Source organism: Nicotiana tomentosiformis, chromosome 12, assembly GCF_000390325.3.
Source record: "Nicotiana tomentosiformis chromosome 12, ASM39032v3, whole genome shotgun sequence".
Taxonomy (NCBI): Eukaryota; Viridiplantae; Streptophyta; class Magnoliopsida; order Solanales; family Solanaceae; genus Nicotiana; species Nicotiana tomentosiformis.
The window spans coordinates 98730777-98742707 of NC_090823.1; the positions used below are offsets into that span (position 1 = coordinate 98730777).

At 37.4% G+C, this 11931-nt stretch overlaps 2 protein-coding genes across 2 annotated transcripts; both read right to left on the reverse strand.

The window, feature by feature from the left end:
• Positions 1-4548: 4548 nt before the first annotated feature.
• On the reverse strand, positions 4549-5024 carry LOC138903104 (secreted RxLR effector protein 161-like). The gene is made up of 3 exons (XM_070191018.1): positions 4936-5024; positions 4758-4873; positions 4549-4712 (listed from the first exon to the last, which is right to left on the reverse strand). Exons 1-3 carry the CDS (start codon positions 5022-5024, stop codon positions 4549-4551), a joined length of 369 nt encoding a protein of 122 aa, XP_070047119.1.
• Positions 5025-8254: 3230 nt separating this feature from the next.
• LOC117275669 (uncharacterized) lies at positions 8255-9262 on the reverse strand. Its single transcript, XM_070191019.1, has 2 exons — positions 8897-9262; positions 8255-8839 (listed from the first exon to the last, which is right to left on the reverse strand). Exons 1-2 carry the CDS (start codon positions 9260-9262, stop codon positions 8255-8257), a joined length of 951 nt encoding a protein of 316 aa, XP_070047120.1.
• Between the last annotated feature and the right edge of the window lie 2669 nt (positions 9263-11931).

Here is an 11931-nt window from a genome sequence, read left to right on the forward strand (position 1 = left end):
AGTTCCCTCTGTCAGGTTGCCCTGGGTGGAAGGAGCTGGGTTGAGGATCTTACCTGCTTCCCCTTGCACAAGCCTCACAAATTTTATCTTCCTTGAACTTAATGCTAGACAACCCTATCACCAAGTCCATGGAGACTAGTTTGTTGAGTTGACTTAGACTGGCATATCTAAGTCTCTTGTAATAAAGGGCGGGATCATTATCTGAAAGTGTGGACAGATCCACAACATATATGTTGTTCACTATTTTTCCCTGCAGAACTATCTTATCAGTGGTAAGATTAATCACAAAGTATTTTGTAGAGGTGAAGGCTACCATGTTACATCTATCACATAATTGTGATACACTTATTAGACTGTACTTCAGTCCATCTATCAAGTATACATTCCCAATGGAGTGAGAATCAGACTTACCAACTTTTCCAACCCCAATGATCTCACCTTTCTTTCCATTTTCAAAGGAGACATTACCTCACTTAAGATCCTCAAGTGAAAGGAACTGGTTCTTGCTTCATGTCATGTGCTTTGAACAGCCATTATCCATGTACCATATTTGGCTGGTCCCCTTCACTCGGACCTGCAAAAGAAAATAAGTGGTTAGTCTTAGGAACCCAAACTAGTTTGGGTCCCTTTCTATATGCAAAAGGATAAATCAGATTCTTTTTATCCCAACTTGGCAACATATTTTTCCCTAGAATAAACTTTTTGTTCTTTTGATCTGCCTTCTCTTTTGCAGTGCATTCACTCTTATAGTGACCAGTATTACCACAGTGTGTGCAAATCTTATTCTTAGAGAGTGTGAGGTACTTACTTTTGGGATCCTACTTAGGTGCAGAGTTCCCAAAATCAAGTCCTCTTATGTTTCTGCTATAATATTCTTGTAGCCATGAAAGTGCATCGGAGGACCTGTTCCAATTACAAGTTCTGTCTAGCTCATGCTTGACCTTCTTCAGATCCTCCTTTAGGACTCTTATCTGTTCATCCCTCTTATACAACTCATTTTTTATTTTTCTTACATTTTCTTCTAAAGTGAGTTGTGTGTGATCAGCTATCTTTTTACCTGTTCCTAACTTCAATTTAAGATTTTCAAATCTAAGTTCTAGGACAGTTGTGTCAAGTGCATGAACCTGGTTCTTCAACACAGTATTTACACTTTCAGTTTCACAAGCCTATGTTCCAGGTTTTTGCACTTAGCATTCAAAATAACACATTCTTTTGACAGTTGTTCCTTTTTTATTATTCACATCCTCGGATTCATTAATTAGCTCTAGTAGTAACTCAGATAACCTTTCTTTAGACAAAAATTTAATCTTGTCTTTGAGATGAAAGACACTTACCTCAGTTTCTTCATTAGATTCTCCAATTGCCATAAGTGCTCGTTCATCATCACCATATGAGCTTTCATCTGAGATTTCTCCCCAACCAGCGACCATTGCCTTGGTTGATCCTTTGTTGTTGATTTTCTTGTGTTGAAGATGTTCCTTCTTCATGTTCCTTCGTTCAGCTCTTTCCTTCTTCCACTCAATTTCCTACAAAGGACAGTTTTTGATGTGGTGATCCATCTTTCCATACTTGTAGCAGCCATCATTGGTTTGCTTCTCAGGAGCCTTTGCCTTGCTGTAGCTTCCACTTCTTGAAGAACACATTCCTCTCCTCAAGTACTTCTTGAAGTCTTTGGTGATCATAGTCATTTCATCATCTTCCAGATCAGAACCTTCAGTGATTCTGAGTGCCTTAGCCCCACTCTCTTCCACCAAGGCTCTCACTTTGCTGTTCACAGGCACCGTCTGGGATGAACCGGGTTCTTTGAGAGCAATGTGGACTTCATAGTCATAGGTAGTTAAGGTGTTGGTCCCAAAGTGATCTTTGCTTGTACTAACATCCCATTTCTTGAGGGGTGCCTTTAAGTGAGAAAGTACAGTCGTGAGAATGAAACCATAGGGTATGGCATGAGTTTTGGTGCTAATTAGAACCCTATCAAGAAGCTGGATGATAAAACTAGGCCAATTGATCTGCCTCCCAGAATCTAGGCATTCCATAAGGACCAGGTCCATGAAGGTGGCAATGTGCCTTCTTTCCTGTCTGGGCAACACAACCTTGTTAACAAATTCAAACAACACTTTGTGAACAGGCCTCATCTCACTTTTGTAAACAGCCTTGGGTTGAAACTCTTCCTCATTGTCAGCAAACTTCCTTCTAATGGCAAGTGAGGTGGGGAGGTTTTCTAGGCTTGGCCATTTTAACTTTTTGTAATCATTGTACCCTTCAGCACCTAGAATCTCTCCCAATTCCTTGTCATCAAAGCTCACAGTCACCCCCTCCCCCCCCCCTTCACCACACTGGTGACTCTGCCATTTTTGACCTCGCAATTTTCCATAAACTCCACAATCTTAGTTCTGGCAAGTTTTCCATCCATCTGAAGGACCATGTCCTTCCAACCCTGCAGTTGAGTTTTTCCAGCAGCATCACCATGTCTTCCTCCTCCAAGTACCTGAGGAGTCTACCCTTCAAGATGGTTCTTTTCCCAAACTTAACCATCATGTCCTGCTCTTCATCAGATTCCTCTTCTTCTTCACTTTCTTCTTCCTCCACTATTTTTACTTTTTTTGATTTCATGGCAGACCTAGTTTTTTCGCCAAGGTAAAAGGCTCTGCATACTTTGTCTTTGAAGGAGACTTCTTTTGGAAGTCTCTCTTTTCTTTGCCTTTGGAGTCATAACCTCTACCTCTTCTGCCTCATCTTCATCATGAAGGACCATGTCCATCTCCTCAATTTCAACTGCCTCAACAGGCTCACTCACTTTCTTTTATCCCTTTGTAGCAACTTTTCTTTTACTCTCTTCCAAGGACTTTACAAGTTCAGCCTCACTCTGCTTCTTCTGACTCCCGGTAACTCCTCCTCTTGTAGTAGGAGTCTTTACAGGGATAGAAGAGACAACATTTCTCTTCTTGTTTGCCCTAGTAGTTCCAAGGATTTTAACTCCTGAACTCTTCTTACTTTTTGGATTGTAATCGCCAGACACTCGTTTCAACAGGTATTCGAGGGGTCCCTGCACAGATGAAACAGGTTCTTGGAACCTCTTCCTCAATCTAACCAACCCCTCAACAGCACTTGCATCTCTAGACCCACTGTCATATTTTTCTCTCAAATTTTCTTCCTCCTCAACAGCATCCTCATTCCACGATACCATAGCTCCAGTCTCCTCGGTCAATTTAGCAGGAGTAGGTGAAGATTCAGCCACTCCTTATTTTTTCTTTCCCCTCACATCACCTCGAGCACCCTCCCTCTTTTTTTCTTTTTTCTTTTTATCTTTACCACCAATTTTCGCAGACTTGGTGGTTTCAAGTCAAGCCATAGTTCCCACCAAAACAAACATATTCTCCAAATTCTCAACAACCTCAGAAATTTTCGCAGATATAATCTTAGGACCAGATGTTACCTGCTCTGTTTCAGATGAAACGGTTTCTCCCCCTCAGTTGCAGATTTAAATGATTCTTCTGATTTTTAGGGTTCTTCTGCCCAACTTGCTTTTAACTGCTCATTAATTTTCTTGATTTGTTCTCCTCCAACTACTACCTTGCGAGCAATCATCTTGAACATTACTTTCTTAGAGGTGGGTATGGCTGAAGGTGTGATAGATGGTGTGGGTGTAGTTTCCTTAGGTGGTGATGAGGGATTCTCAGAAGGTGTCGCCATTGATGTGTTTGGATATGTGTGTAGAGAAGATGAGAGAAGATAGAAAGAGTTGTTTGACGGCATGGAAGTTTAGAAGTGAAGAAATGGGTAAGTCCAACTCAAATTTAAAGAGGGAGAATTTAATTGGGTAACGACAACTTTTTCATAAGCTCAAAAGTCTTATCAAACTGGGAGTCAGTTTGAAAAGACATTGGAAACGCTCCCTAGAATCTAGGCACTTATTGCGTTGGGGACTCTTCTTGGGTGAAACTGGTTCTTTTTGTAACAGATTAGCTCGAGCGAGGTTAGGATTAAATGGGACTCTCCTTTTGATCATGATCCAAATATAATTATTTTAAAATATGCAGAGTGGAGAGTACATGTCATGTAATCTTGATGAATCAGGTTCTTCACTGAGAATTCTCTTGTGTAAGTCTGAATTTTCCAAGATAATAAAGATAATATCATTAGAGATTAATGAAATATTTTAGCACATGGCACAAGAGTATACTAGTGAAAGTATGAGACTAAGAAAAATCTAATCTAATCATGTACAAAATTCACAAATTGTCTAACCAAATTTTGAGTTAGAACTGGTTCCTTTTAGGTGATCTTAATCATCCCTAATAGTAACATGTTTCTTTCAAAGTGATCTTTACTTAGAGCTTTTGTGAAGATGTCAGCTATTTGCTTATCAGTAATACAAAATTTTACAGTGATCAAACACTTTTCATAGTTGTCCCTTAAAAAGTGATGCCTAACATTTATGTGCTTAGTTCTTTTATGATGAACCGGGTTCTTGGTCATACTAATTGCACTAGTGTTATCACAAAAGATGGGGATGCAACCTACATCAATTCCAAAATCCATTAATTGTTATTTGACCCACAATAATTGAGCACAACATGAGGAAGCACCAACATACTCAGCTTCAGCAGTAGATAAGATCACATAATTTTCCTTTTTGGTGGCCCGGGACACAAGACATGAGCCAAGAAAGTGTGCCATGCATGAGGTGCTCTTTCTATCTACAAGAAAACCTGCATAATCAGCATCAGCATATCCCACTAGGTTGAAATTACTACCTTTTGGATACCATAGACAAAGGTCAGTGGTGCCTTTTAGGTATCTAAAGATCCGCTTGACAGCAGTCAAGTGAGACTCCTTTGGATTTGCCTGAAATCTAGCACAAAGACCTACACTGAAAATGATATCAGGTCTACTAGCAGTGAGATATAACAAGAGCCAATCATTACTCTATACAACTTCTGATCAACATATGAACCAGGTTCATCTATATCCAAATTTGTGGATGTTGCAATAGGAGTGTCAATTTCTTTGGAATCTTCCATTTTAAACCTTTTAAGCAACTCTTTCACATACTTCTGCTAATGGATCATAGCTCCATTTGAATTTTGTTTAATTTGTAATCCTAAAAAGAAATTAAGCTCACCCATCATACTCATTTCAAAATTTACTCCCCATTAGTTTAGCATATTCTTTACTTAACTTATCAGTAGTTGCTCCCAAGATTATATCATCAATATATATTTGAACTACCAAGATATCTTTACCTTTTTTCTTTTAAAAATAAGGTATTGTCAATTTTACCTCTCTTGTAGCCATGCTTAAGCAAGAATTTAGACAATCCTTCATACTATGCTCTTAGAGCCTGCTTGAGCCCATAAAGTGCCTTGTCAAGCTTGTACACATGATCAGGACATTCCTTGCTCTCAAGGCTCGTAGGTTGCTTGACAAACACTTCTTCCTTTAGATAGCCATTGAGGAAGGCACTCTTGACATCCATCTGATAGAGAGTGAATTCCATGTAAGCAACAAAGGCTATAAGGATTCTAATTGCTTCTAATATTGCAACTGGAGAAAAAGTCTCATCATAGTCTATGCCCTCCTCTTGACTATATCCTTGAACCATCATTCTTGCCTTGTTCCTTGTAATTGTTCCATCTTCGTCAAGTTTGTTTCTGAAGACCCATTTTGTGCCAATTACTGATTAGTTGGTTGAGTTCATCTTGCATTGCATTCGCCTAGTCTGCATCCTGCAAAGCCTCAGTAACATTTTTAAATTAAATAAGAGATAAAAAAGCATTAAAGCACAAAGATTCTTCAAAACAGATCTGGTTTTGATTCCACAGGTTGGATCAGTGATTATGTTCTCAATGGGATGAGAACTTTGATACTTGTAAGGTTTTACAACCAGCTGGTTTCCCCTAGATATTCCTTCAATGTTTTGTTGCTGAGGAACTGGTTCATGGACAGGTTCCCTCGAGGTTTGAGGATCAGTTCCTCTTTGTTCAGTTCCCTCTGTCAGGTTGCCCTGGGTGGAAGGACCTGTTCCATCACATGTTCCTTTCTCTGGTGCAACTTCAGTCTGGGCTGTAGTTTCATTTGAGTTTCTTACCAGCCGAATTGCTTCATCATCCTGTTCCTCCCTCTCAGAAAGAATGTTAGTTTTATCAAAGTCACATATACACTTTCTTCTACACACATAGTTCTTTTGTTATAAATCTTATAAGCTTTACTATGTGAAGAATATCCCAAGAATACTCCTTCGTCACTTTTAGGATCAAACTTACCTGGGGAGTCTTTACCTCTATTGCGCACAAAGCACCTGCATCCAAATGCCCTAAGATGGGATATATTTGACTTGCTCCCTTTAAGTAACTCATAAGGAGTCTTCTCAATAAGAGTTTTAGTCATACACATATTTATGATATAGCAAGCAGTGTTCACAGCTTCTACCCAGAAGTTATGGGGCAGTTTACTAGAAAGAAGCATAGTCCTAGCCATTTCCTCCAATGTCCTATTCTTTCTTTCAACTACTCCATTTTGTTGTGGAGCCCTAGGAGCAGAAAAATTATGATTTATGCCATGCTCATCACAAAATTTAGTAAATTTAGCATTCTCAAATTCAGTGCCATGATCTCACCTAATTGATGCAAGTTGATTACCTAGTTATTTCTGAGTTTTTCTAACAAAGGAAGTGAACATGTCAAATGCTTTATCTTTAGATGTTAAAATAGTATTCAAGTAAACCTAGAGTAATCATCAACAAGAACCATAACATATTTTTTACTACCTTTACTCAATGTTCTCGTTGGTCTACAAAGATCCATATAGACCAGTTCCATCGCCCTGGTAGTGCTTACCATTTTCTTGCTTTTGAAAGAGGATCTTACCTGCTTCCCCCTTGCACAAGCCTCACAAACTTTATCTTCCTTGAATTTAATGTTAGACAACTCTATCACCAAGTCCTTGGAGACTAGTTTGTTGAGTTGGCTTAGACTGGCATATCCAAGTCTCTTGTGCCAAATGAGGGGATCATTATCCAACACACTTAAGCAAGTAAGTTCATTAACTAAAAGTGTGGACAAATCCACAATATATATGTTGTTCACTCTTTTTCCCTGCATAACTATCTTGTCAGTGGTAAGATTAATCACAAAGTATTTTGTAGAGGTGAATACTACCATGTTACCTTTATCACACAATTATGATACACTTATTAGATTGTACTTCAGTCCATCTATCAAGTATACATTCCCAATGGAGTGAGAATTAGACTTACCAACCTTTCCAACCCCAATGCTCTCACCTTTCTTTCCATTTCCAAAGGAGACATTACCTCCCTTAAGATCCTCAAGTGAAAGGAACGGGTTCTTACTTCATGTCATGTGCTTTGAACAACCACTATCCATGTACCATATTTGGTTGCTCCCCTTCACTTGGACCTGCAAAAGAAAATCAAGGGTTAGTCCTAGGAACCCAAACTAGTTTGGGTCCCTTTCTATATGCAAAAGAATAAATCAGATTCTTTTTAGCCCAACTTGGCAACATATTTTCCCTAGAATAAACTTTTTGTTCTTTTGATTTGCCTTTTCTTTTGCGGTGAATTCACTCTTATAGTGACCAGTGTTACCACAATGTGTGCAAATCTTGTTCTCATAGAGTGTGAGGTACTTACTTTTAGGATCCCACTTAGGTGCAGAGTTCCCAAAACCAAGTCCTCTTATGTTGCTAATATAATATTTTTGTAGCCATGAAAGTGCATCGGAGGACCTGTTACAATTACAAGTTATGTCTAGCTCATGCTTGACCTTGTTCAGATCCTCCTTTAGGACTCTTACCTATTTATCCCTCATATATAACACATCTTTTATTTTTCCTATATTTTTTTCAAAAGTGAGTTGTGTATGATCAGCTGTCTTTTTACCTGTTCCTAACTTCAATTTTAGATTTTCATATCTAAGTTCTTTGACGGTTGTGTCAAGTGTATGAACCTGGTTCTTCAACACAGTATTTTCACTTTCAATTTCACAAGCCTTAAGTTTCAGGTTTTTGCACTTAGCTTTCAAAATCACACATTCTTTTGACAGTTGTTCCTTTTTACTATTCACATTCTTAGATTCATTAATTAGTTCTAGTAGTAACTCAGATAACCTTTCTTTAGACAAAAACTTAATCTTGTCTTTGAGATAAAAGACACTTACCTCAGTTTCTTCATCAGATTCTCCAATGACCATAAGTGCTCGTTCATCATCATCATCATCATCTGAGCTTTCATCTAAGATTTCTCCCCAAGCGGCGACCATAGCTTTGGTTGATCCTTTGTTATTGCCTTTCTTGGGTTGAACCTGTTCCTTCGTTCAACTCTTTTCTTCTTACGCTCAATTTCTGACAAAGGACAGTTGTTGATGTGGTGATCCATCTTTCCACACTTATAGCAGTCATCATTGGTTTGCTTCTCATGAGCCTTTGCCTTGCTATAGCTTCCACTTCTTGAAGAACCCGTTCCTCTCCTTAGGTACTTCTTGAAATCTTTGGTAATCATAGCTATTTCATCATCTTCCAGATCAGAACCTTCAGTGATTCTGAGTGCCAAGCTCCTTTCCTTTTTAGGTACATCCATTTTCATGGTTTGTCTCCTAAGTTCATAGGCAGTGAGATTCCCAATCAATTCATCTAGTGGGAGAGTGACAATGTTCTTTGACTCCTGGATGGTAGTGATCTTGCTTTCCCAAGTGATTGGCAAGACCCTAGTAAGTATCTTCTCAACCCTCTCTTCTTCAGGAATAATCCTTCCAAGATATTTTAGCTCATTTGTCAGTGTAGTGAACCTTGTGTACATCTCTTGAATAGTTTCTCCATCCTTCATAGCAAAGTTCTCATACTAAGAGTACAGTAGAGTCCCTCTAGATCTCTTCACCTGAGTTGTTCCTTCATGGGCCACTTGCAGTGTGTCCCAAATTTGCTTAGCAGTGGAACAACCTTGAATTCTGATGTACTCATCTGGACTAAATCCACAAATAAGCCATTTCTTAGCTTTAGCATTCTTCTCCCACTTCTTCAAGTCCTCAGCAGTGCAATCTGCTCTTGTCTTTGGCATATCTACTCCTTCAATATTTTTCTTCAAGGTAGCTAGTGGATCATCAGTGACAATGTCATATAGCTCATAGTCATGTCCTTGAATATGATCTCTCATTCTGTTCTTCCACCAAGAGTAGTACTGGCCATTAAAGAATGGTGGCCTAGTAGTGGATTGTCCTTCCCAATTTTCAAGTGGTGCACTCATCTTGATCTTCTCCTAAGGTGTTAGCCTTTTCAAGGATAACCCGCTCTGATACCAATCGATATTTTATACTTCGTTGTCACATAAGAGGGGGTGATTTGTGTGGTGTCCAATTTTTCGTGTGCACAGACTATAGAAAGACCTAGTTCTTCTATGTGTTCCTTATACTACTGTTGCGAAATAATAAATGCGAAAAGTAAAGGACACAAGTATTTTTATGTAGAAAATATTTGGCTCAATAGGTAAAAATAATCACGACCTACTACCCAGTAGGATTTTTTCCAACACTTGACTAAATCACTAAACCAAAAATAACATTTACAAAACTCTTTGTGGCAACCAGCCTCTAGCTGTTGCGACAACTTCAACTTAACTCTAATTTGAATACTACACTTAGAGTACCTAGTACAATTGCTTCTAGATAAAGATGAAAGGTACAACTCAAAAGTCCTACTACAATGAAACTAGAATAAAAGACAGACACTTGAAATTGGTTCTTCTATCTGGTTCATGTAGCTTTAGATTCGCACACTTGAATCACACAGGAATTGCTTGCAAAATGCCTTAATATTTTGCTCTCAACTCACGTTTAACTTCAGCGTTTGTGCGTGCCTATAAAATGAGAACATCCTGAAATATATAGAGTTAGAAGAATAGAAAATAACTAGAAGTCTAATACTTTACTCTTCCTTGGTGGAAGAGTTCTAGTTATCTTCAACTTCTAACTCTTCTCTTATCTAGGATGGAGTTCTATTCAAGTAAGGAGTCATTCTCCTTATCAATTATGTAACTTTTTCGTTCAGGGGATATCAGATATAATCACTTAAACTTTTCTCTTTCACGTGCATGCCTTGTGATCGAATTTGCCTGTGTCTGTGTATACTATATATAAACCTGGTTCATGCTTAAGTTCTTTTTTCAATTATCAAAACAAACTTAACTTAGGCCAACACTAATGATTAAAATGATATTAAGCTTCCCATTGACGTGATTGGGGGCATGATTATGCAACTAAACGACCTTTATTGTGACAGTAGCTAGTGATGAAAATTTTAATAAACGATCGTCTAGGTGGGTAGGATTTGGGAGTTGGGACTTTTGATTGTTCCCTCTTTAATCATTAATTCCCGATATGCTTTTGCAAGTGGTTAAATATTATCGATACGGACCAATAGCTACTTCTGCAAGATATATAGATACTGTATAAGCTATAACTGTGAGCTGGGGCTATTGTCATATTAAAATATGGATTTATGTTGCTTTTACTTGTTTATTAGACTAAATATATAAATTTTTATTTGTCCTTGTCCATTTAGCAAATTAATAGAAAGATAATATTTTGCTCTTTTACCCTTATCATTAACTACTCATTCCCCAAATTATTTTTCAAAACTTTATGAAATGCTATCATTATTATAGGTACTCACTCCGGTCCACAATAAGTTATCATTTTACCTTTTTATTTTGATTCAAAATAAGTGTCCATTTACATAATCTAAAAGGAATTAATTTTATTTTTCCAATATTTACCCTTATTTACATATTCTAATATGTCAAGGTAACAATTAATTGAGGTTTTAATTTAGTAAATACATCTTTTTTTTTTCTAGGAGTTCGTATTTCTTTAATGGGTGTGCTAGAGGTAAAATTGTCACTTATTGTGGACATGAGTGAGTATTATAGTAAAATATGTACTTCATTTATTATTTCTTAAAGGAAGTATATAATTCATTGTGGATAAGTAAAAGTGAATAAAAGGAGTATATTGGTGCAATTAATTTAGCTCTATATGAAAGGTTGTTATTCCATTTTTGCATCTTATCATATCAAACATTACATGATGTTGTAGGTCTAACCTAATATGACAATATAAAAAATCTATACACCGGCTGTGCACAACAATTAACTCTTACATATTAATCGCGTAGAGTTAATATTAGAGCTAGATTGAGCTTAATTAGAGATTTAAACGTTTATTACATAGAATACAGCTTCAACAGTTAATTACCATTAAGGATTGTGGTGGATAAAACTTCTCCATCCTTAAGCCGAATTCTTGGTTCGAGCTATCGTAATATAAAAATCATGGGAAGGACTAAGGAGGGTTCTCCTCTTTATTGGGAAGCATGCAACGCAAATCCCAATTAATTGGGGCTCAATGCACGCAATGGAACCGAAAATACATCTAACGTTAATTAGCTAAAATAGCAAGAAGCCAAAAATTCCTATTATTAACACCGAATGACACTGATAACCTAATATGTACAAACCAAGGATACCGTCTCTTACGCTATTATGCATATGGTAGTAACCTTCTAAAACTTCAACAAAAATAAATATGAAGATTCTTTCGTTCATAACTTCATATCTGCAAAGATCTTTGAAATCGTGTGTGTCAGAAGGTCAAAATTTTAAAATCTGTATTCTAAACCAGACAAAGATTCAAGAGGCTATAACCAACTGTTTTTCTCTTGTCATTAAATAGTGTACTCGTTATGATTAGCCATTCCTCAAAAACAATTGCATGAAAGAACAAAAAAGTATTACTCCCTCCGTTACAACGTGAATCTGTTTGACTAGGCATAGAGTTTTAAAAAAATGAAGATTTTTAGAATTTGTGGTCCTAAACAAGTCAAAAAAAGGTCCAGATTATTTGTGTGAAAATAAAAGTT

Bases quoted from the DNA above. Each gene is read 5' to 3' on its own strand.
- LOC138903104 (XM_070191018.1), bottom strand. From the start codon at position 5,024: ATGGAAGATTCCAAAGAAATTGACACTCCTATTGCAACATCCACAAAT. The intron at 4,874-4,935 runs GTATAGAGTAAT...TATCATTTTCAG, and splicing joins TCATATGTTGATCAGAAGTT to TGTAGGTCTTTGTGCTAGAT. The intron at 4,713-4,757 runs GTAGTAATTTCA...CTGATTATGCAG, and splicing joins TTGTCTATGGTATCCAAAAG to GTTTTCTTGTAGATAGAAAG.
- LOC117275669 (XM_070191019.1), bottom strand. From the start codon at position 9,262: ATGAGTGCACCACTTGAAAATTGGGAAGGACAATCCACTACTAGGCCA. The intron at 8,840-8,896 runs GTGAAGAGATCT...TTTGCTATGAAG, and splicing joins CCCATGAAGGAACAACTCAG to GATGGAGAAACTATTCAAGA.